Source organism: Oncorhynchus clarkii, chromosome 12 (assembly GCF_045791955.1).
Source record: "Oncorhynchus clarkii lewisi isolate Uvic-CL-2024 chromosome 12, UVic_Ocla_1.0, whole genome shotgun sequence".
NCBI classification, from domain to species: domain Eukaryota; kingdom Metazoa; phylum Chordata; class Actinopteri; order Salmoniformes; family Salmonidae; genus Oncorhynchus; species Oncorhynchus clarkii.
In genome coordinates, this window is record NC_092158.1 from 23,543,158 (window position 1) to 23,566,476 (window position 23,319).

The window sequence follows — 23,319 nt, forward strand, 5'->3', positions numbered from 1 at the left end:
CGCATATGTTCAATTGTTCGGATTACCAGAATATAGTTCATTTCCCCCCCATCTACTGATGTTCCCAGAATCTCTATGTTAACCAAGTTTAAAAAAAATATAACCTCAGTAGGGTAGAGAGAGGAAAAAGGGGGAAAGAGGTATTTATGACTGTAAATAAACCTATCCCCCAGGCCAATGTCATGACACCTTTCTTTTATCTCTCCCTATCTTCATTTCTGTCTGTCTGTCTGCGTGTCTGTGTCTGTCTGTCTGCCTGTCTCTCTCTCTCTCGCTCACACACAGATAATTCTGAACATTACTGCCATGGACCTCTACAGGAGTCACTTGTGCTGGTATGACCATGTGGAGGTCCGAGACGGGTTCGGGAGAAAAGCCCCTCTGAAAGGTCTTTACTTGGAAAAAGATTTAGAGTCGAACCTATCCATAGAGAACTCTCCAGAGAGGTCTGCTATCTACATCTGCCAATAACTCTCAGAAAACATCCAATCAAGTTAATGTTCACCTGAGATTTTTAAATCCTAGAGCAGAAAAATGTTAGAATGGTTGGAATGTACAATATGTTCAGAATAATAGACTGATGCATAAAGATCAGACATCGCCAGCTGTCTGTGTAATAGTGATAAACTATGCCTCGGATTCAACCCAATCGCCCCTTTTCAGCTATGCACCTTAGACAGTGTTCCCTCATTCACAGAGACTGCATTCACAGTAAACTTTGCACATGTCGGCACAATCAGAAATTACCTTTAAATGTAAATCGCACAATAAGGTGGATCTAACTCAGATTGTAATGAATCTCAGCCTAGGAGCTGCCTATCTCAGTGTTGTTATTAGTCATTACCCTGGAGTTGTTGTGGTGTTTTTGTTTTATCTTTTGCATCAGGCCGTTACTGTGGGGACAGTCTACCTGGCCCTATCGTTTCCACGGATAGTCGGCTATGGATAGAGTTCAGGAGCAGCAGCAACTGGGTGGGCAAGGGCTTCTCAGCCGTGTATGAAGGTAACATCAGCCGTTTGACCATAGTCCATATTGTTTATATTTTGTTTATATACAGTACCAGTCAAAAGTTTGGTCACATCTACTCGTTCAAGGGTTTTTCTTTATTTTTACTATTTTCTACATTGTAGATTAATAGTGAAGACATCAACACTATGAAATAACACATGGAATCACGTTGTAACCAAAAAAGTGTTATATAGTTGAGATTCTTCAAAGTAGCCACCCTTTGCCTGGATGACAGCTTTGCATTCTCTCAACCAGCTTCATGGTGCAGTTACCTGGAATGCATTTCAACGAACAGGTATGCCTTGTTAAAAGTTAATTTGTGGAATTTATTTCCTTCCTAATGCATTTGAGCCATTCAGTTCTGTTGTGACAAGGTAGGGGTGGTACAGTGGTTCCTCCTATTAAAAGTTGCGAGCTTACACCGCGGGACTTTGAGATACCCAGCGTCACAGCTTCATTGCTCCACACCACCGCAGGGGGGAGTTAGAGCACTCATTATGCATTTGGGTCCCAAGGTTTTTATATGACCAATCATATTGAGTGGTTCCAATGATGAATTTGACATTATGCCATCCGTTACTGGTGACTTTCATCAGCAAAGGTGTTTGACAAAAACATTACGGTGGAAGCAAATGTAAGAAAATTATAATGAGTCAAGCAAAGAATGTACAATTGAGAGGAATATGTTAATGTAGAAACAAACGATTTTGCATATTTTTTTTGTCATGAAGTTAATTTGCGAAAATGGCTATTTAGCAAGTATTTTGACAGTTATATCCAAAACAAGGTGTATCAAACTTCATTCTTTGAATGATGCTGTGTCTGCATGTATGTATTACAATTATACACTTCAACGGTGTTTACCACTGCCGCTCCTGGGACATCACTGATTACACATTGTAACTATGCAATATACTAGAAACATGATTTAAGCAAAGGATGATTTGTAATTCATATATACAGAAGAAAAAAAACAGTACACTACACTTCCTAGAGCGGTTTAGAGCATACTACTATTTGCCTGTGAATAACCAGACCTTCAAACAAACTTGCTATGCTGAATTCTTGACACCCAACCGAACGCCCACAAGCGAGCCACTCAGGCGGAGAATGACGCGTGGAAAAAGGCGAGGAATGAGATGGGAGTAACAATCGAGGCTATTTGCTCTGAGACCGGCATAATAATGGAATGAAACAAGCAGCAAGCAGGTTTCGAATCCTCAACATTCTAGCCCGAAGTCCAGCACGCTTTCGACTGTGCCCAAATGTATTAATTGGGGTTGGGGACGATTTGTGGCTAGAAACACTTTAACAATCTTTAACTTTAACAAGTGGAAAAGTATTATTATTCGTTTTTCACAAGCGTAGCAGGCTGTGAATTATGCTAACAACATTTCTAGGATGGGCTATTAGCTGAACAAAAACTATTCAATCTCTACTAAAGAATTTTGGGCGGCAGGGTAGCCTAGTGGTTAGAGCGTTGGACTAGTTTGCTCACATCGTATATAGACTTGTTTATACTGTATTATTGACTGTATGTTTGTTTTACTCCATGTGTAACTCTGTGTCGTTGTATGTGTCGAACTGCTTTGCTTTATCTTGGCCAGGTCGCAATTGTAAATGAGAACTTGTTCTCAACTTGCCTACCTGGTTAAATAAAGGTGAAATAAATAAATAAATAAATAAAATAGTAACTGGAAGGTTGCAAGTTCAAATCCCTGAGCTGACAAATCTGCCGTTCTGCCCCTGAACAGGCAGTTAACCCACTGTTCCTAGGCCGTCATTGAAAATAAGAAACACTCCCCTCCCCAACTTGCAACAAATCCTTTGTTTCCACATCTACCTACACACATATCTACATACACACAGTTAATGTTCTGAAAAAAAAATATATATATATATATATATACAGTTGAAGTCGGAAGTTTACATACACCAAAGCCAAATACATTTCAACTCAGTTTTTCACAATTCCTGACATTTAATCCTAGTAAAAATTCCCTGTCTTAGGTCAGTTAGGATCACCACTTTATTTTAAGGATGTGAAATGTCAGAATAATAGTAGAGAGAATGATTTATTTCAGCTTGTGTTTCTTTCATCACATTCCCAGTGGGTCAGAAGTTTACATACACCCAATTAGTATTTGGTAGCATTGCCTTTAAATTGTTTAACTTGGGTCAAACGTTTCGGTTAGCCTTCCACAAGCTTCCCACAATAAGTTGGGTGAATTTTGGCCCATTCCTCCTGACAGAGCTGGTGTAACTGAGTCAGGTTTGTAAGGCCTTCTTGCTCGCACACACTTTTTCAGTTCTGCCCACACATTTTCTATAGGATTGAGGTCAGGGCTTTGTGATGGCCACTCCAATACCTTGACTTTGTTGTCCTTAAGCCATTTTGCCACAACTTTGGAAGTATGCTTGGGGTCATTGTCCATTTGGAAGACCCATTTGCGACCAAGCTTTAACTTCCTGACTGATGACTTGAGATGTTGCTTCAATCTATCCACATAATTTTCCCACCTCATGATGCCATCTATTTTGTGAAGTGCACCAGTCCCTCCTGCAGCAAAGCACCCCCACAACATGATGCTGCCACCCCCGTGCTTCACGGTTGGGATGGTTTTCTTCAGCTTGCAAGCTTCCCAATGTTTCCTCCATCACGATGGTCATTATTGCCAAACAGTTCTATTTTTGTTTCATCAGACCAGAGGATATTTCTCCAAAAAGTACGATCTTTGTCCCCATGTGTAGTTGCAAACCGTAGTCTGTTTTTTTATGACTGTTTTGGAGCAGTGGCTTCTTCTTTGCTGATAGGCCTTTCAGGTTTTTTTTTTTTTTTTTTTACCTTTATTTAACTAGGCAAGTCAGTTAAGAACAAATTCTTATTTACAATGACGGCCTAGGAACAGTGGGTTAACTGCCTGTTCAGGGGCAGAACGACAGATTTGTATCTTGTCAGCTCGGGGGTTTGAACTTGCAATCTTTCGGTTACTAGTCCAACACTCTAACCACTAGGCTACCCTGTTATGTCGATATAGGACTCGTTTTACTGTGGATATAGATACTTTTTAATTTCAACAAAGTTTGCGTCTTTAGATATTTTTGTCAAATGTTACTATGGAATACTGAAGTATAATTACAAGCATTCCATAAGTGTCAAAGGCATTTATTGACAATTACATGACAATTACATGAAGTTGATGCAAAGAGTCAATATTTTCAATGTTGACCCTTCTTTTTCAAGACCTCTGCAATCCGCCCTGGCATGCTGTCAATTAACTTCTGGGCCACATCCTGACTGATGGCAGTCCAATCTTGCATAATCAATGCTTGGAGTTAGTCAGAATTTGTGGGTTTTTGTTTGGCCACCCGCCTCTCGAAGATTGACCACAAGTTCTCAATGGGATTAAGGTCTGGATAGTTTCCTGGCAATGGACCCAAAATATTGATGTTTTGTTCCCCGAGCCACTTAGTTATCACTTTTGCCTAATGGCAAGGTGCTCTATCATGCTGGAAAAAGGCATTGTTCGTCACCAAACTGTTCTTGGATGGTTGGGACCAAGTTGCTCTCGGAGGATATGTTGGTACCATTCTTTATTCATGGCTGTGTTCTTAGGCAAAATTTTGATTGAGCCCACTCCCTTGGCTGAGAAGCAAAACCACACATGAATGGTCTCAGGATGCTTTACTGTTGGCATGACACAGGACTGATGGTAGCGCTCACCTTGTCTTCTCCGGACAAGCTTTTTTCCGGATGCCCAAAACAATCGGAAAGGGGATTCATCAGAGAAAATGACTTTACTCCAGTCCTCAGCAGTCCAATCCCTGTACCTTTTGCAGAATACCAGTCTGGCCCTGATGTTTTTCCCGGTGAGTGGCTTCTTTGCTGCCCTTCTTGACACCAGGTCATCCTCCAAAAGTATTCGCCTCACTGTGCATGCAGATGCACTCACACCTGCCTGCTGCCATTCCTGAGCAAGCTCTGTACTGTTGGTGCCCCGATCCCGCAGCTGAATCAACTTTAGGAAACGATCCTTGCGCTTTCTGGACTTTCTTGGGTGCCCTGAAGCCTTCTTCACAACAATTGAACTGCTCTCCTTGAAGTTCTTGATGATCTGATAAATGGTTGATTTAGGTGCAATCTTACTGGCAGCAATATCCTTGCCTGTGAGGCCCTTTTTGTGCAAAGCAATGATGATGGCACGTGTTTCCTTGCAGGCAACCGTGGTTGACAGAGGAAGAACAATGATTCCAAGCATCACCCTCCCTTTGAAGCTTCCAGTCTGTTATTTGAACTCAATCAGCATGACAGAGTGATTTCCAGCCATGTCCTCGTCAACACTCACACCTGTGTTAACGAGAGAACCACTGACAGGATGTCAGCTGGTCCTTTTGTGGCAGGGCTGAAATGCAGTGGAAATGTTTTTTGGGGATTCAGTTAATTTGCATGGCACAGAGGGACTTTGCAATTCATCTGATCACTCTTCATAACATTCTGGAGTATATGCAAATTGCCATCATACAAACTGAGGCAGCAGTTTTATATTTGTGTAATTCTCAAAACTTTTGGCCATGACTGTATATATTGGTCATGGCTCCCGAGTGGCGCAGCGGTCTAAGGCACTGCATCTCAGTGCAAGAGGCATTACTACAGTCCCTGGTTCAAATAAAGGCTGTATCACATCCGACCGTGATTGGGAGTGCCATAGGGCGTTGTACAATTGGCCCAGGGTAAACTGGGGTCGGCCGTGATTGTAAATAAGAATTTGTTCTTACCTGACTTGCCTAGTTAAATAAAGGTTCAATTTAAAAAACAACTGGCGGCAACCACAGCACAATCAATAGGAGGTGAACATTGGCTGGTGCTGAAAATATAGCTAACATGCTGACCAGACCGGACACGTCGCTTGCGCGAGCGTCGCAAAATAATTGTAGAAATCCATGTTATTCAATTGTTGTGCCAACGAGCGTCTGCGATGCCAAGGGCTAAAATAGAACTCCTTTCTATTTTGGACGCAGATCGCGCTGGAAGTCCTGTCTCTCCCATCTCCTCATTGCTTTATAGAAGCAGATACCCACGTGCCATCTCCTAATTGGTTATATCCACGTGGGTGATTGAAAGACAAACTGTTTTGCCGGTTGTCGTGGTAATACTATGAAAGTGTAGATGCGATCACCATAAAAGTTAAATTATGATAAAGCCTGGAAGGAGGAGAGATGACTAGAAACGATTCAGTTGGCCGTTTTATGTGTGGATTAATTGTCGGAGTAGAGGACCTTGTGCATTTCAGGTAAAATAACAACTCAATGTTTATATCCCAGGACAAATTAGCAGCAGCAAGCTAGCTAAATAAGACAAATTAGCTAGCAAGTGCAAGCTAACTAGCTAAATTGCCATACATGTTTAATACTTTTCGACCTGTCCCCAAATTAATGCAATTGGTTTAGAGTTTGTTTTGATGTTTTAACCTGCGTGTCATGATCGCGTTTGGTGTAGGGGGACAAAATACATTTATGCACGATAGTGCACGATGGCGCACGCAAGCAGCCGGTTTGGGTTCTGTGTAACTTGTTATGCAAGTGTTGCACACCAACAGATGGAGAAAACCTACATCAGTCGAGCAATTAATTTCAACAATAATCTTCATTTTAATTTGACTTTACAAACAACAAGAGGGCTTATTTGGAGTCTAGTTCTTTGGAGCCAAGACCTATATAAAATAACTTAGCCTACCTCAGCCAGTTATGAGGCTGAAGAGCCTAATAGAAGAAGGACTTTTTTTATTAGGCCTACTTACTATTGCAACTGGTCAAAAATGTAGCATCCTACATAAAACAATCATTTAAAGAAAAAAAGTTAGAACTTAAACAATGTAACTGATAATGAAAAGCTCACATTTGTAAATCCCAAACTCAAAGTTATTGGAAAGGTAGATATAAATGATTTGTGACATTGTGGTTACAATAAAGAATGTAAACAAGTTGTAAACAAGATGCTGTGTTTTTATTTACAGTAGTGATGGACAACTGGAGGCATTTTGAAAACAGGTTGTCAAACACTTGTTTTCCACAAGTCTACTGTAGTATTGTAGCAGAAGTAGCCCATCATACAAATGTTTCCTATTAGCAGAACAATATACTTTTTTTATAGGCCGGCTATTGTAGTGAAAATCTCTCAACTTGCAATGTATTGGATGCTTAAGTACTCTAAAGTGTTACATTTCTATCTTAAAACAGCAGTACAGTATTTCTTCATCAACATCTTTATTGTTAATAAAATAACCAGAAAAAATACATTCAAATGCAGGTGTTTATTTAAACTACATTTTATTGATGTATCGTCAATTTCTCTTGCCAAAACATCTTGATGGCCTTGACTAGTTCATCTTTGCTTGTCAGCTTGGCAGAGTTATGGATGAATGTGTTCAGTTGATGCCAAACATGTTTGATCGGGTTTAAATCAGGAGACCTACATGTAGAGCTGAAAAAAATATTTGTAGATATACTGTGGGCCTACCGTAGGTGTTGTAGGTCTTTTATTTATTCCTTTTTTATTTAACCTTTATTTTACTACATAAAGGTCTGCTGACGTCTTGACCCAGTTTATGCCGTCTGCATTTGGAGAAGAAAAAAATACATTTAGCCTAACAGTCAACATTAGGTACAATAATAGAAATATACATGTAAATAGGCTTAAACGTAACAAAATATAGCTATAATCCTACCTTGAAAGAAACGATGTGGTCCGAGAAAAACCTCTCTGACTTAGGGTCCAGCATATCTCTTGATGATTTCTTCCTCAAAGAAATCTCGAGCCATGATACCTGAAAAAGGAGGCAAGAGTGAATTATTGTGGAACACATAATAACAGTCCGAGAGGTGGAGGCTACAATATTTTATGTACCTTTTGCTTTGTAAATAGCCAAACTTACCATAAAAAATCTAATATGGGCCTCATCCCTGGCAAGAAATTGCCCCCAACACATGGAGTTTGAGCGGATGCTTGGGACTCGGCTTGCTTGATCCATGCCTGGGCCTGCATGACTCAAAGTTCTTTGTTTGTCAGAGGAATGAGTACTTGAGGTCACGAGAAAGTCTGGACATGGCCTACTCTCCCTTATGAATTAGGAATTAGGCACTTTCCCATGTTTGCTACAGTATGTAATGTAGGCTATGTTTACTTGTCAGACTGCACAGTAGCCTAATAAACAAATGCAGGTGGCTTATATCTTCAAAATGCTTAAATGCTTTATTATCCAAATGTAAAGGCATATACTATACAGTAATGTATTTCTTCATCATCATCTTTGTGCTTTTGTTAATAAAATAATGATAAAAATACTTTCAAAATGCTGATGTTTATTTAGTTATGGATCCATAACAAATTACTATGGGAATAAATATCACTGAATTACAGAAATATTGGAACAACGTTGTCTAATGAAGGTAAACAAATGGTTTCTTACTGGAAAATACTATTTCAAACACACGGTCACGTTGTACAGTGACATTATGGCTATTAGCAGGGCTATATTTTGGCCTTTTATAAACATTATTTTGACTTTAATTCAGATTACAATACTCACTATCGTTTTTGAAAACAAAATAATCTATAAATATCGGTATATATAGCCTTCCCGCTGTGGACGTCTATGTCAGCATCGTTTCGCGCTGCTCTGAGACAAGCTTGGAGAAACTAAAATGTTCAATTATATTCCATGATATTCTTAAGATATATGTGTTGACTAAATATAAGCAAGTGATGTCTGCTAAATAATCAAGTTTGATTTATTTCCGGGGAAACCTTTCTAAATAACAAACTGGCTTTATTTACAAATTGGTGAGAATGTCTCACCCCATGTTCAAGAATGGCCTTTTTCTCACTCACTCTAGGTTAAATGAAAACGAAATCTCCAAAATATCATTACTTTTTAAACAAAGCGAATGTTATTATTATAAATTAATTTGGTATTATATAAAAGCCCCTTAGATATTCATTTAGAATCCTCCAATCCTTAAAATGCAAATTTCTTTTTTAGATATACTGTAGACCTACCATAGGCTAAATGAGTCTCATTAGTGTTGAGTAATGTGCTGTTAAAAGTGGTGTAGGTCTTATTTATTTAAAGAGCATATTGAAGTTAGAAGCAATAGGATTTGAAGCAAAAGCCTACACATATTTTAGCACCGTTTCGCGCTGCTCTGAGACAAGCATGGGGACTGGTCTTGATAAATCAATGAGATTTTTATTTTCATTTAATCTCCGTTTGGGTAATGGTTAGACTGAAATTAGAAAATTAAAGAGATGTTATGCTCTTAGTGTAACCTTTATTTAATTAGTCAAGCCAGTTAAGAACAAAGGACAGCCTACTCCTTCCTCCCCATCGGGGAATTGAACCCCGGTCCTCCGCGTGCCCTGCCCGCACGACACAGTGATTCTTTAGCTAAATAGCTCAGCACTGTACTACTGACCATTATGTTGTACAGCACCATATTTTCCTTTCCATCCTAACAGAAACCTAGAGGGTTTTTTGTTTTTCTTGGGAATAGAAACACCATAATACTAATCAAATGAATTAAGGAAGTACCAGTCAAAAGTTGACACACCTACTCATTCCAGGGTTTTTCTTTATTTTTTACTATTTTCTACATTGTAGAATAATAGTGAAGACATCACAACTATGAAATAACACATATGGAATCAGTTAAGAACAAATTATTTTTTACAAGGACAGCCTACTCCTTCCTCCCCATCGGGGAATTGAATCCCAGTCTCCCGCGTGCCCTCATTCTCTAATACAGACATGGCCTGCTCTCCCTTATGTAAGGAATTAGGCACTTTCCCATGTTTACTACATTATGTATTGTAGGCTATGTTTACTTGTCAGACTGCACAGTTGCCTAATAAACAAATGCAGGTGGATTATATCTTCAAAATGCTTTAAATGCTTTATTATCCAAATGTAAAAGTATAACGAATTACTATGGGAATAAATATCACTGATTTACAGAAATATTGGAACAAAGTTGTCTAATGAAGGCAAAACATTTAGAATCCTCTAATCCTCTTATGCTGTAGCCTACTCTTGACCTTCACATTGTTCAGCTCCATATTTTCCATTCCAATGGAAACCCTGAGAGTTTTGTTTTTTGTTTTTCTCGGAATAGAAACATCATAATATTAATCAAATGAACTAAGCCAAATTTCTTAAAATCAATCCCATATACTATGTTATTCCAAAAAAGGTTTTAAATTCTCTGGTAATGCCAATATGGAAGACTATCAAATGCTTCTCCAAGATGCCCTCTGGTGGTCAAACTAGCACTAAATCGCATTAACAGAAAAATGGCTGACAATTAAATAACTTGCCACAGACTGCTGCAGCAGCCCGCAAGGTGTGCTGCAGTATGACACAACTTTTAAAGGAGGAATCACTGTATACAGAATATAGCTCTATTTGGTAAAAGACCAAGTCCACATTATGGCAAGAACAGCTCAAATAAGCAAAGAGAAACGACAGTCCATCATTACTTTAAGACATGAAGGTCAGTCAATGTGGAACATTGCAAGAACTTTGAAAGTTTCTTCAAGTGCAGTTGCAAAAACCATCAAGCGCTATGATGAAACTGGCTCTCATGAGGACCGCCACAGGAAAGGAAGACTCAGAGTTACCTCTGCTGCAGAGGATAAATTCATTAGAGTTACCAGCCTCAGAAATTGCAGCCCAAATAAATACTTCACAGAGTTCAAGTAACAGACACATCTCAACATCAACTGGTGAGAGAAGACTGTGTGAATCAGGCCTTCATGGTTGAATTGCTGCAAAGAAACCAATACTAAAGGACACCAATAATAAGAAGGGCTTTTCTTGGGCCAAGAAACACAAGCAATGGACATAAGATCGGTGGAAATCTGTCCTTTGGTCCGATATGTCCAAATGTTAGATTTTTTTGTTCTCTTTGTGAGACGAAGAGTGGGTGAACGGATGATCTCCGCATGTTTGGTTCCCACCTTTAAGCATGGAGGAGGAGGTGTGATGGTGTGGGTGTGCTTTGCTAGTGACACTGTCAGTGATTTATTTAGAAATCAAGGCACACTTAACCAGCATGGCTACCACAGCATTCTGCAGCGATACGCCTTCCCATCTGGTTTGAGCTTAGTGAGACTATTATTTGTTTTTCAACAGGAGAATGACCCAAAACACAACTCCAGGCTGTGTAAGGGCTATTTGACCAAGATGGAGAGTGATGGAGTGCGGCATCAGAAGATCTGGCCTCCACTATCACCCGATCTCAACCCAAATGAGATGGTTTGGAAAGAGTTGGACTGCAAAGTGAAGAAAAAGCAGCCAACAAGTGCTCAGCATATGTAATTACTCCTTCAAGACTGTTGGTAAAGCATTCCAGGTGAATCTGGTTGAGAGAATGCCAATAGTGTGCAACGCTGTCAAGGCAAATTCTACTTTGTAGAATCTAAAATCTAAATTATATTCTGATTTATTTAACACTGTTTTGGTTACTACATGACTCCATATGTGTTATTTCATAGTTTTGATGCCTTCACTATTACTCTACAATGTAGAACATAGTAAAAAAAAATACCCTTGAATGAGTAGGTGTTTCCAAGCTTTGACTGGTACTATATATATAGATAGATATCGAGCAAGATTATTTTCCCTTTTTTAGTGTCTGAAAAAAGCCTTCGTTTTCTGAAACATTCAAATTACGTAAGCTCTATGCACAGAAACTATTGCTTATCACTATATTCTCTTGATCTCAAAAGAAGGGGAAAAGGGTGAAGTTGATATTGTTGTTGGAAGAATTCATGGAAGTTATACCCCCCTCCTTCTGCTTCCCTCTCTCACCAGCCATCTGTGGGGGAGAGGTGAACAGGGACAATGGCCAGATCCAGTCACCCAACTACCCTGACGACTACCGACCCAACAAAGTGTGCGTGTGGAAGATCACAGTAGCACAGGATTTCCATGTGGGCCTCTCCTTTCAGTCATTTGAGGTAAAGACTGTGAGACGGAAAGGGAAGTGGAATGTAATTTTCACTCAATCCTGTACGAGACACACAGACACTGCTGAGCAGGATGAATAATCGGCATTCAATTTGGGATGACAGCAGCCCATCCAGCACATCCTCTTACTGCCAATCGTATAGTCCAGACACTGAGATGTAGGACGTGCTGGATGGAGACTTCTTCTTTATCACTTACAGGAGGATACTGTCAAAATAATAGTCAAAATAATCATATTTAAAATCGACATAGCAGAGATGTGAATTTGTAGGACAGTTGGGCATCCTGTGTCAACATCCTCCCCAATCTTCCTTGCCTTATGTCTACCATAGATTGAGAGGCATGACAGCTGTGCTTATGACTACCTGGAAGTGAGAGATGGGAACTCAGAGAGCAGTCCACTGCTGGGCCGCTTCTGTGGCCATGACAAACCAGATGACATCAAGACCAGCTCCAACCAGCTTTGGATGAAATTTGTGTCTGATGGATCAGTGAACAAAGCTGGATTTGCTGCCACCTTTTTCAAAGGTCAGATGCCAAGAATAGTGTCCATCTGTGATTAGTGTTTATGATGACACAGGATCGGGTAATATTTTGGGATGCCATGACCTCTGGGTGAGTATATAAATAGAGTATATGATGAACTCTTTATTTCTGTGGACTGAAAATACAAAGGGAAGGATGTAGAATTGATGGTTTCCTAGAATGCTTTGCTAAATGTTCTCGTTCTTCTTTCATCATGGCATATTACGACGATGTCTGTACTTGGAAGAGGTCGACTTTGATGAACATACAAAGGGGGGGAAGTGGAAGTAGTTATACAATGTGCAGTAGAACTGATGGTTCCTTTCTTCTTCTTAATTGCATATCACAACGGCGTCTGTGGGTGGTAGAGATGGACGAGTGTTGTAAGCCTGATAATGGGCGCTGTGAGCAGCGCTGTGTGAATACCCTGGGCAGCTACCGATGTGCCTGTGACCCTGGCTTTGAGCTCGCCTCAGACAGACGCAGCTGTGAGGGTGAGTGCAGGGGGTTATTACTTATCCATCTCCTAAAAACACCAATGTAGAATTAATCACACAACTTCACCATCCCACTCACTGGACAGTCTCAAGGTAATAGACAACTCAATCCACAGTCTCACATCACAAAATAATCATCTTTGCTATTGTCATAATTGATTAATGAGCTTCTCAGGAGAAAAATATCCCAATATTGACACTAGTGTAGCTGAAAAGCACTCATCAGTCCCTGTCTTCTAACTAAATGTTGATATTCTTTATCACTTGGACATCAATGTGCCAGATGCTTACTGTGGAGCATAAGTCATGGTTGGAGGATGGAGAAATGGTGCCCATTGTATGCAGAATAGTGCTTAGTACTGTACATCTTCATCCTCTGTAGGCTACATTTTTATTACATTGTTGCATTACAGCCTTATTCTAAAATGGTTTAAGTTAAACATTTTCATCAGCAATCTACACACAATACCCAATAATGACAAAGTGAAAACAAGTTTTTATAATTTTTTGCAAATGTGTTACAAATAAAAAAAACATACCTTATTTACATAAGTATTCAGACCCTTTGCTATGAGACTTGAAATTAAGCTCAGGTGCATCCCGTTTCCATTGATCATCCTTGAGATGTTTCTACAACTTGATTGGAGTCCACCTGTGGTAAATTCAATTGATTGGACATGATCTGGAAATTCACACACCTGTCTATATAAGATGTCAGACCAAAAACCAAGCCATGAGGTCGAAGGAATTGTCCATAGAGCGCCGAGGCACATATCTGGGGAAGGGTACCAAAAAATGTCTACAGCATCGAAGGTCCCCAAGAATACAGGGGCCTCCATCATTCTTAAATGGAAGAAGTTTGGAACCACCAAGACTCATCCTAGAGCTGGCCTCCTGGCCAAACTGAGCAATCGGGGGACAAGGGCCTTGGTCAGGGAGGTGACCAAGAACCCTTGGTCACTCTGACAAAGCTCTAGAGTTCCTCTGTGGAGATGGGATAACCTTCTTGAAGGATAACCATCTCTACAGCATTCCACCAATCAGGCCTTTATGGTAGTGGCCAGATGGTAGCCCCTACTCAGTAAAAGGCATGCTCAGAGTTTGCCAAAAGTTACCCAAAGAGTCTCACAGCATGAGAAACAAGATTCTCTGGTCTGATGAAACCAAGATTGAACTCTTTGGTCTGAATGCCAAGCGTCACATCTGGAGGAAACCTGGCACAATCCTTACGGTGAAGCATGGTGGTGTCAGCATCATGCTGTGAGGATTTGTTTCAGTGGCAAGAACTGGGAGACTAGTCACGATCGAGGCAAAGATAAACGGAGCAAAGTGCAGAGATCATTGATGAAACCTGCTCAGGACCTCAGACTGGGGTTCACACTTGTCCCTTTGTTGCACAAATAGAAGATAAAGAGCACAGAACAGTTAGGTGTTGGGTTTGGGGTCATAGAATGAAATAAATGAAAAAAAAAAAAACTAGGTGAAAAGCGTATCAGATTCAAATCAAATTTTCAAATCAAATGTATTTATATAGCCCTTCTTACATCAGCTGATATATCAAAGTGCTGTACAGCAACCCAGCCTAAAACCCCAAACAGAAAGCAATGCAGGTGTAGAAGCAGTGGCACAGCACATAGGTACACTTCAGGAAAAACTCCCTAGGAAGGCCAAAACCTAGGAAGAAACCTAGAGAGGAACCAGGCTCTGATGGGTGGCCTGTCCTCTTCTGGCTGTGCCGGGTGGAGATTATAACAGAACATGGCCAAGATGTTCAAATGTTCATAAGTGACCAGCATGGTCAAATAAGCCGCAGGCAGAACAGTTGAAACTGGAGCAGCAGCACGGCCAGGTGGACTGGGAACAGCGAGGAGTCGTCATGCCAGGTGGTCCTGAGGCATGGTCCCAGGGCTCAGGTCCTCCGAGAGAGAGAAAGAAAGAGAGAATTAGAGAGGGCATACTTAAATTCACACAGGACACCGGATAAGACAGGAGAAATACTCCAGATATAACAGACTGACCCTAGCCCCCCGACCCAAACTATTGCAGCATAAATACTGGAGGCTGAGACAGGAGGGGTCAGGAGACACTGTGGCCCCATCCGATGATACCCCCGGACAGGGCCAAACAGGCAGGATATAACCCCACCCACTTTGCCAAAGCACAGCCCCCACACCACTAGAGAGATATCTTCAACCACCAACTTACCATCCTGCGACAAGGATTGAGTGTAGTCTGGCCCAGGAGTGTGAAGATGAACGGAAAGGCACTGGAGCAACGAACCGCCCTTGCTGTCTCTGCCTGGCCGGTTCCCCTCTATCCACCGGGATTCTCTGCCTCTAACCCTATTACATGGGCTGAGTCACTGGCTTACTGGTGCTCTTCCATGCTGACCCTAGGAGGGGTGCGTCACTTGAGTGGGTTGAGTCACTGACGTGGTCTTCCTGTCTGGGTTGCCCCCCCACTGGGTTGTGCCGTGTTGGAGATCTTTGTGGGCTATACAGGAGACACTGTGGCCCCATCCGATGATACCCCCGGACAGGGCCAAACAGGCAGGATATAACCCCACCCACTTTGCCAAAGCACAGCCCCCACACCACTAGAGAGATATCTTCAACCACCAACTTACCATCCTGCGACAAGGCCGCTTACCATCGCAGGATGGTAAGTTGGTGGTGGAAGATATCTCTCTAGTGGTGTGGGGGCTGTGCTTTGGCAAAGTGGGTGGGGTTATATCCTTCACTCAAAATCTCACGATACATGGCCCCATTCATTCTTTCCTTTACACGGATCAGTCGTCCTGGTCCCTTTGCAGAAAAACAGCCCCAAAGCATGATGTTTCCACCCCCGTGCTTCACTGTAGGTATGTTGTTCTTTGGATGCAACTCAGCATTCTTTGTCCTCCAAACACGACAGGTTGAGTTTCTACCAAAAAGTTATATTTTGGTTTCATCTGACCATATGACATTCTCCCAATCTTCTTCTGGGTCATCCAAATGCTCTCTAGCAAACTTCAGATGGGCCTGGACATGTACTGGCTTAAGCAGGGGGACACGTCTGGCACTGCAGGATTTGAGTCCCTGGCAGCGTAGTGTGTTACTGATGGTAGGGTTTGTTACTTTGGTCCCAGCTCTCTGCAGGTCATTCACTAGGTCCCCCCGTGTGGTTCTGGGATTTTTGCTCACTGTTCTTGTGATCATTTTGACCCCACGGGGTGAGATCTTGCGTGGAGCCCCAGATCGAGGTAGATTATCAGTGGTCTTGTATGTCTTCCATTTCCTAATAATTGCTCCTACAGTTGATTTCTTCAAACCAAGCTGCTTACCTATTGCAGATTCAGTCTTCCCAGCCTGGTGCAGGTCTACTTTGATAACTCTTTGGTCTTGTCCATAGTGGAGTTTGGAGTGTGACTGTTTGAGGTTGTGGACAGGTGTCTTTTAAGTTCAAACAGGTGCCATTAATACAGGTAACGAGTGGAGGACAGAGGAGCCTCTTAAAGAAGAAGTTACAGGTCTGTGAGAGACAGAAATCATGCTTGTTTGTAGGTGACCAATTACTTATTTTCCACCATAATTTGCAAATAAATTCATTAAAAATCCTACAATGTGATTTTCTGGATTCTTTTTCTAATTTTGTCTGTCATAGTTGAAGTGCACCTATGATAAATTACAGGCCTCTCATATTTTTAAGTGGGAGAACTTGCACAATTGTTGGCTGACTAAATACTTTTTTGCCCCACTGTATATACGGCAGGATCAAATCAGAAAGATAGATAGGAGCAAGCCCATGTAATGCGGTGTAGGTTAGCAGTAAAACCTTGAAATCAGCCCTTGCCTTAACAGGAAGCCAGTGTAGGGAGGCTAGCACTGGAGTAATATGATCACATGTTTTTGGTTCTAGTCAGGATTCTGGTAGCTATATTTAGCACTAACTGAAGTTTTAGTGCTTTATCCGGGTAGCCGGAAAGTAGAGCATTGCAGTAGTCTAACCTAGAAGTAACAAAAGTATGGATTCATTTTTCTGCATCATTTTTGGAAAGAACATTTCTGATTTTGCAATGTTACATAAATGGAAAAAAGCTGTCCTTTAAACAGTCTTGATATGTTCGTCAAGAGAGAGATTAGGGTCCAGAGTAACGCCGAGGTCCTTCACAGTTTTATTTGAGATTGTACAACCATCAAGATTAATTATCAGATCCAACAGAAGATCTCTTTGTTTCTTGGGACCTAGAGCAAACATCTCTGTTTTGTCCGAGTTTAAAAAGTAGGAAGTTTGCAGCCATCCACTTCCTTATGTTTGAAACACAGGCTTCCAGCGAGGGCAATTTTGGGGCTTCACCATGTTTCATTGAAATGTACAGTTGTGTGTCATCAGCATAGCAGTGAAAGTTAACATCATGTTTTCAAATGACATCCCCCAAGAGGTAAAATATATAGTGAAAACAATAGTGATCCTAAAACTGAACCTTCAGTAAGATTCAGTTTAATAACAAATAATTGACCATTAATGCCGTAATTGCAATGATTCATTTGTGAATTAATTAGGGATAGCTAACTTTTTTTACACCTTATAGCCAGTCAGATGGTTCCTTGCCCTGAAAGTAGTCTATGGGCCAGGTGAAAATGTAATCCATGGTTCAGAGTGATTTAAATAGCCAATATTAACTTGAGGGGATTTTGGGCATGAATATTGAACTTTGTCTAATTTCCCCCATCTCCCACATATGTTTTTTGTTAGCCATCTCACTATAAGGTGTAAACAAGTGAACTATCCCTTTAACATCTACAATTCATTCATGTGAAACTAACCCCAACCCTGTTATGGGATATTCATTTTTAATGGAATACTGAGAGATTGAGATTTCGGTTGTTTTTCTACTTATCAGAGTCAGATGAACTCATTAATAAAAATGTTATGTTTCTGAAGTTAGTATGCTATGAGTCGTATATATATTTTTTAATATCATGACAATACCAGCACACTGTCAAATGCTCATTTGCAATCGATTAACAAAAACCTACTTACCAATTATTGCGGTCTCTTTTTCAGGATCCAATCCGTCTTTTTTTCTCCCGATCTTCTCCCCTTTTAGCTTTGCCACCTAGAATTTTTCAAATAGTTCACTGTGTCATAAATACTTATCCAAAGACATAATGATGCAGCCAGATATTTAAATTTGAGTTAGGTCAGAATTATATTGACTCGTGTCTTACATAGACTCTACCACAGCCATGAACCAGCTAACGTTAGCCACTAACTTAATAGCAACCCTATAGGCTCGACAGGCTAGGGTTAGTGCAGTTAGCTTGGTGTTCGGTTATACAGTTTTTCTAAAACAAAATACAGAAATGGTTAGTTGAAATGGTTAGTTGTCACAGGCATCTTCTAGTGTTGTTGAGGGGAGGGGCCTAAAATAAAAGTGTATTACAACCACATAGAGCCATTGATTACAACAACATGTAAACCATGTTTTATAAATACAATGTGATTCCATAACCCTATAGGCAGCCAAAATTATAGGGTATGAAAATAAACATTCATAGGTTTTTGTGCATTTTAAAAACTTTAAAAACTATTTTCTAGATGGTAGAATAATAGTGAAGACATCAAAACTATAAAATAACACATATGGAATCATGTAGTAACCAAAAAAGTGTTAACCCTTTGACCTGTATGATCTCGTATTTGTGATCATTGTTGAGTGGTCCCTGCAGCATCCGATCACAAATATGTAATTGGAACAGTAGCAACACAGCTATTGTAAAAGATAAATGTGAAAGTCATCATCCAAACATCACATGGAACACATCCACAGCTAAACTCATTACATAAACCAGTCTAAATAACAGGTTGCACTGACAAAAAAAAAAACTAAAGTTAGACACCTAACACTAGACTTGTTTACAATGTACCACATCTCTGGTGAAGGGAGAAATGTAATATTGTTTAGAAAGGAGATGTGTGTCAGCTAAGCTAACAGCGTCTATATTCTTTATGATGGCAGCCATGTTTGTTTATGTTTGACTTGGTGAAAACTCCCTAATCCCAGAATGCCATTCACTATAAGACGCAAATAAACAACATCAAAGATGGCTGTGCCCATTGTCTGAAAAATATGAATATAGTTTAGCCACATTTCAGCATATTGCAAATATTCTATGTACTCGTTACAGTGTATACAAGAACCGGAGCACATGACTTGACAAGTCGTTTACTGTTTTTGACAAATCGCAACACAAGTAAAATGTTATCACCTCACAGATCATCACACCAAATACAAGCCTACTGCCTAGCCTAATCATATCACAAAAGCTAAACAGGGATGAAACCATTTTAATGGGATTTGTGGGGGGGTTCATTTAATTTGTGGGTGTTTTTTCAAATCCATGGGGGTAGAAATGTATTGTGGGGGGATATGATGCAGGAAATATTACTATCATGGGGGATCAATCAATAAATTGGGGGCAAACACAGGATAAGTTTATACGCGAAATAAAAATAAACCCCTTAGGGGGGTCTGAGCTGGCAACATTACAATCTGATGGTGTGTTCAAAACTACTGGGAACTCGTAAATCTCTGACTTCCAACATCACTGCTGGGAACTTTGAAAAATACAAGCTCCGACTGGGATTGTCTCTCTGGATTCCAACTCGGGAACTTGGGCCTCTTTCTAGAGCTCCGACCTTCCGACCTGTAGATCACTGATGTCATGGTTTAACCTAGTAGTTTTTTTAGTTCCCAATTGTCTTGAAAGCACCATAAGTCAGTCAAGTGAACTATCCCTTGTTATAACATCTTTGGTCTGACAGACGCTTATGTGACAACCAGAATGCAGTGTATGATGTCAACAAAATGGCGCCACACATAGCCAGCAAATAGCTTAGCATTAGCACATACATACATACATATGATCCATACATACAAATGGTGTGCTACAATAGAAACGACAACACGATATACAGAAAATAAGCCACTTACTTTGATAGGAACGCATATATGTCCAAAGTTTGTAAGGAAAACAATGAAGGCAATTCGGGTGCCAGCCAAATAATGTGCTGGGGGAAAAAGTTTGTGCAAGGCCTGTTCTGACTAGAGATGCGTAATGTCTTCATACTTGATCTGGGGAAACACTGGGGAATTGATTGGGCTCTTGTTGAAGAGAGAAGTTTGTCCCCGGCTCAGTAAAGCCTCAATTGTGAATTAATGAGGAGGTGGAACAAACCTCAATTCAAACTGTTGTTTGAAAGTAAAACTTAATTTGAAATTGACTAGTTTTAACATAGCCTATAGATAATTAGCAGGCAACGTGCCTTGGTTTGAGGGCAGCGCGGGTTCACTGTCCTGTCGTGTAACAATAAAATTTTGGAACCGTGAGTACATTCTGACATCACAAGCATAAAAAAAACACGCTGGGCGACTGTTAGAGATATTTGTAACTCACGCGTTAAACAACAGATTTTAGATTTTAGATTCTTGAAAGTAGCCACCCTTTGCCAGGATGACAGCACACTCTTGGCATTCTCTCAACCAGCTTCCTGAGGTAGTCACCTGGAATGCATTTCAATTAACAGGTGTGCCTTTTTAAATGTTAATTTGTGGAATTTCTTTCCTTCTTAATGCATTTGAGCCAAACAGTTATGTTTTGACAAGGTAGGGGTGGTTTACAGAAGATTGCCCTAGTCCATATTATGGCAAGAACAGCTAAAATAAGCAAAGAGAAATGACAGTCCATCATTACTTTAAGACATGAAGGTCAGTCAATCTGGAACATTTCAAGAACTTTAAAAGTTTCTTTAAGTGCAGTTGCAAAAACTATCAAGTGTTATGATGAAACTGGCTCTCATGAGGACTGCCACAGGAAAGGAAGACCCAGAGTTACCTCTGCTGCAGAGGATAAGTTCATTAGAGTTACCAACCTTAAGATATTGCAGCCCAAATAAATACTTCAGAGTTCAAGTAACAGACACATCTCAACATCAACTGTTCAGAGGAGACTGCGTGAATCAGGCCTTTATGGTCGAATTGCTGCACACTTAACCAGCGTGGCTACCACAGCATTCTGCAGCGATACGCCTTCCCATCTGGTTTGTCCCACTATCATTTGTTTTTCAACAGGACAATGACCCAACACCTCCAGGCTGTGTAAGGGCTATTTGACCAAGAAGGAGAGTGATGGGGTGCTGCATCAGATGACTTGGCCTCCCCAATCACCCGACCTCAACCCAATTGAGATGGTTTGGGATGAGTTGGACCGCAGAGTGAAGGAAAAGCAGCCAACAAGTGCTCAGCATATCAAATCAAATTTATTTTTTCAAATGTATTTATATATAGCCCTTCGTACATCAGCTGATATCTCAAAGTGCTGTACAGAAACCCAGCCTAAAACCCCAAACAGCAAGCAATGCAGGTGTAGAAGCACGGTGGCTAGGAAAAACTCCCTAGAAAGGCCAAAACCTAGGAAGAAACCTAGAGAGGAACCAGGCTATGTGGGGTGGCCAGTCCTCTTCTGGCTGTGCCGGGTGGAGATTATAACAGAACATGGTCAAGATGTTCAAATGTTCATAAATGACCAGCATGGTCGAATAATAATAAGGCAGAACAGTTGAAACTGGAGCAGCAGCACAGTCAGGTGGACTGGGGACAACAAGGAGTCATCATGTCAGGTATTCCTGGGGCATGGTCCTAGGGCTCAGGTCCTCCGAGAGAGAGAAAGAAAGAGAGAATTAGAGAGAGCATATGTGGGATGGCCAGTCCTCTTCTGGCTGTGCCGGGTGGAGATTATAACAGAACATGGCCAAGATGTTCAAATGTTCATTAATGACCAGCATGGTCGAATAATAATAAGGCAGAACAGTTGAAAGAAACTGGAGCAGCAGCACGGCCAGGTGGACTGGTGACAGCAAGGAGTCATCATGTCAGGTAGTCCTGGGGCATGGTCCTAGGGCTCAGGTCCTCCGAGAGAGAGAAAGAGAGAAAGAGAGAATTAGAGAACGCACACTTAGATTCACACAGGACACCGAATAGGACAGGAGAAGTACTCCAGATATAACAAACTGACCCTAGCCCCCCGACACATAAACTACTGCAGCATAAATACTGGAGGCTGAGACAGGAGGGGTGAGGAGACACTGTGGCCCCATCCGAGGACACCCCCGGACAGGGCCAAACAGGAAGGATATAACCCCACCCACTTTGCCAAAGCACAGCCCCCACACCACTAGAGGGATATCTTCAACCACCAACTTACCATCCTGAGACAAGGCTGAGTATAGCCCACAAAGACCTCCGCCACGGCACAACCCAAGGGGGGGGGGGGGGGGGGGCGCCAACCCAGACAGGATGACCACATCAGTGACTCAACCCACTCAGGTGACGCACCCCCTAATATGCTCAGCATATGTGGGAACTTCTTCAAGACTGCTGGAAAAGCATTCCAGGTGAAGCTGGTTGAGAAACTGCCAAGAGTGTGCAAAGCGGTCAAGGCAAAGAGTGGCTACTGTCCTTTGAAGAATCTAAAATATATTTTGGTTACTACAGGATTCCATATGTGTTATTTCATAGTTGTACAATGTAGAATTTTTTTGTTTTTTTTAAAAGAAAAACCCTTGAATGAGTAGGTGTGTCCAAACGTTTGGCCATATATTACTTATCCATATGGGAGGTTACATTAGTTGGTGTGTTTTACCCTCTTTTGCATTAAGACGACATGATTGCACTGTGTGTGGTATAAACCTGTCACTTTCTTTTTTATTTCCTACTGCCACTCGAAATGTGGTTATTCTTAATTGCTGTACTTAGTGGATGATTATTTCATTTTGTAGAGCTTTGATTCAAACCCTGGTACATATTTCATAACAGGACTACATAGGTATGACCTGACTTTTTTATTTGCTTAATTAATGTTGCAGTTTGAAACATAGGGAGTAGTATTTTGACATTGTGTCACATTCACGTGCTTCATACTTTATTGAACTGTGAACAAGTTCCACCTTCCCTAAACTATAACCTATGTGGTTTGAGTTGTTGCCTCGTGGCCACCTCTAATGTCAGCTCTGTATCCCCCCAGCAGCTGCGTGTGGAGGCTTCATTACCAAGCTTAATGGCTCCATCAACACCCCCGGCTGGCCCAAAGAATACCCCCCCAACAAGAACTGTGTTTGGCAGCTGGTGGCCCCCACACATTACCACATCACCCTGCTGTTTGATGTCTTTGAGACCGAGGGCAACGATGTAAGCATTAGAGCCTGAGAACACCCTATAATGCTT

At 41.1% G+C, this 23,319-nt stretch overlaps 1 protein-coding gene across 2 annotated transcripts in view; it reads left to right on the top strand.

The window, feature by feature from the left end:
• Positions 1–23,319, top strand: part of LOC139422906 (bone morphogenetic protein 1-like) — a 52,535-nt gene that overhangs the window by 24,635 nt on the left and 4,581 nt on the right. Inside the window, exons 9-14 of one of the 2 annotated variants that reach the window (XM_071174370.1) lie at positions 286–388; positions 887–1,003; positions 11,878–12,023; positions 12,366–12,561; positions 12,927–13,052; positions 23,123–23,283. In XM_071174370.1, coding sequence (XP_071030471.1) covers positions 286–388; positions 887–1,003; positions 11,878–12,023; positions 12,366–12,561; positions 12,927–13,052; positions 23,123–23,283 — 849 coding nt within the window. Of the gene's footprint in view, positions 1–285; positions 389–886; positions 1,004–11,877; positions 12,024–12,365; positions 12,562–12,926; positions 13,053–23,119; positions 23,284–23,319 lie in introns of both variants that reach the window. The other variant, XM_071174369.1, reaches the window with a different exon arrangement.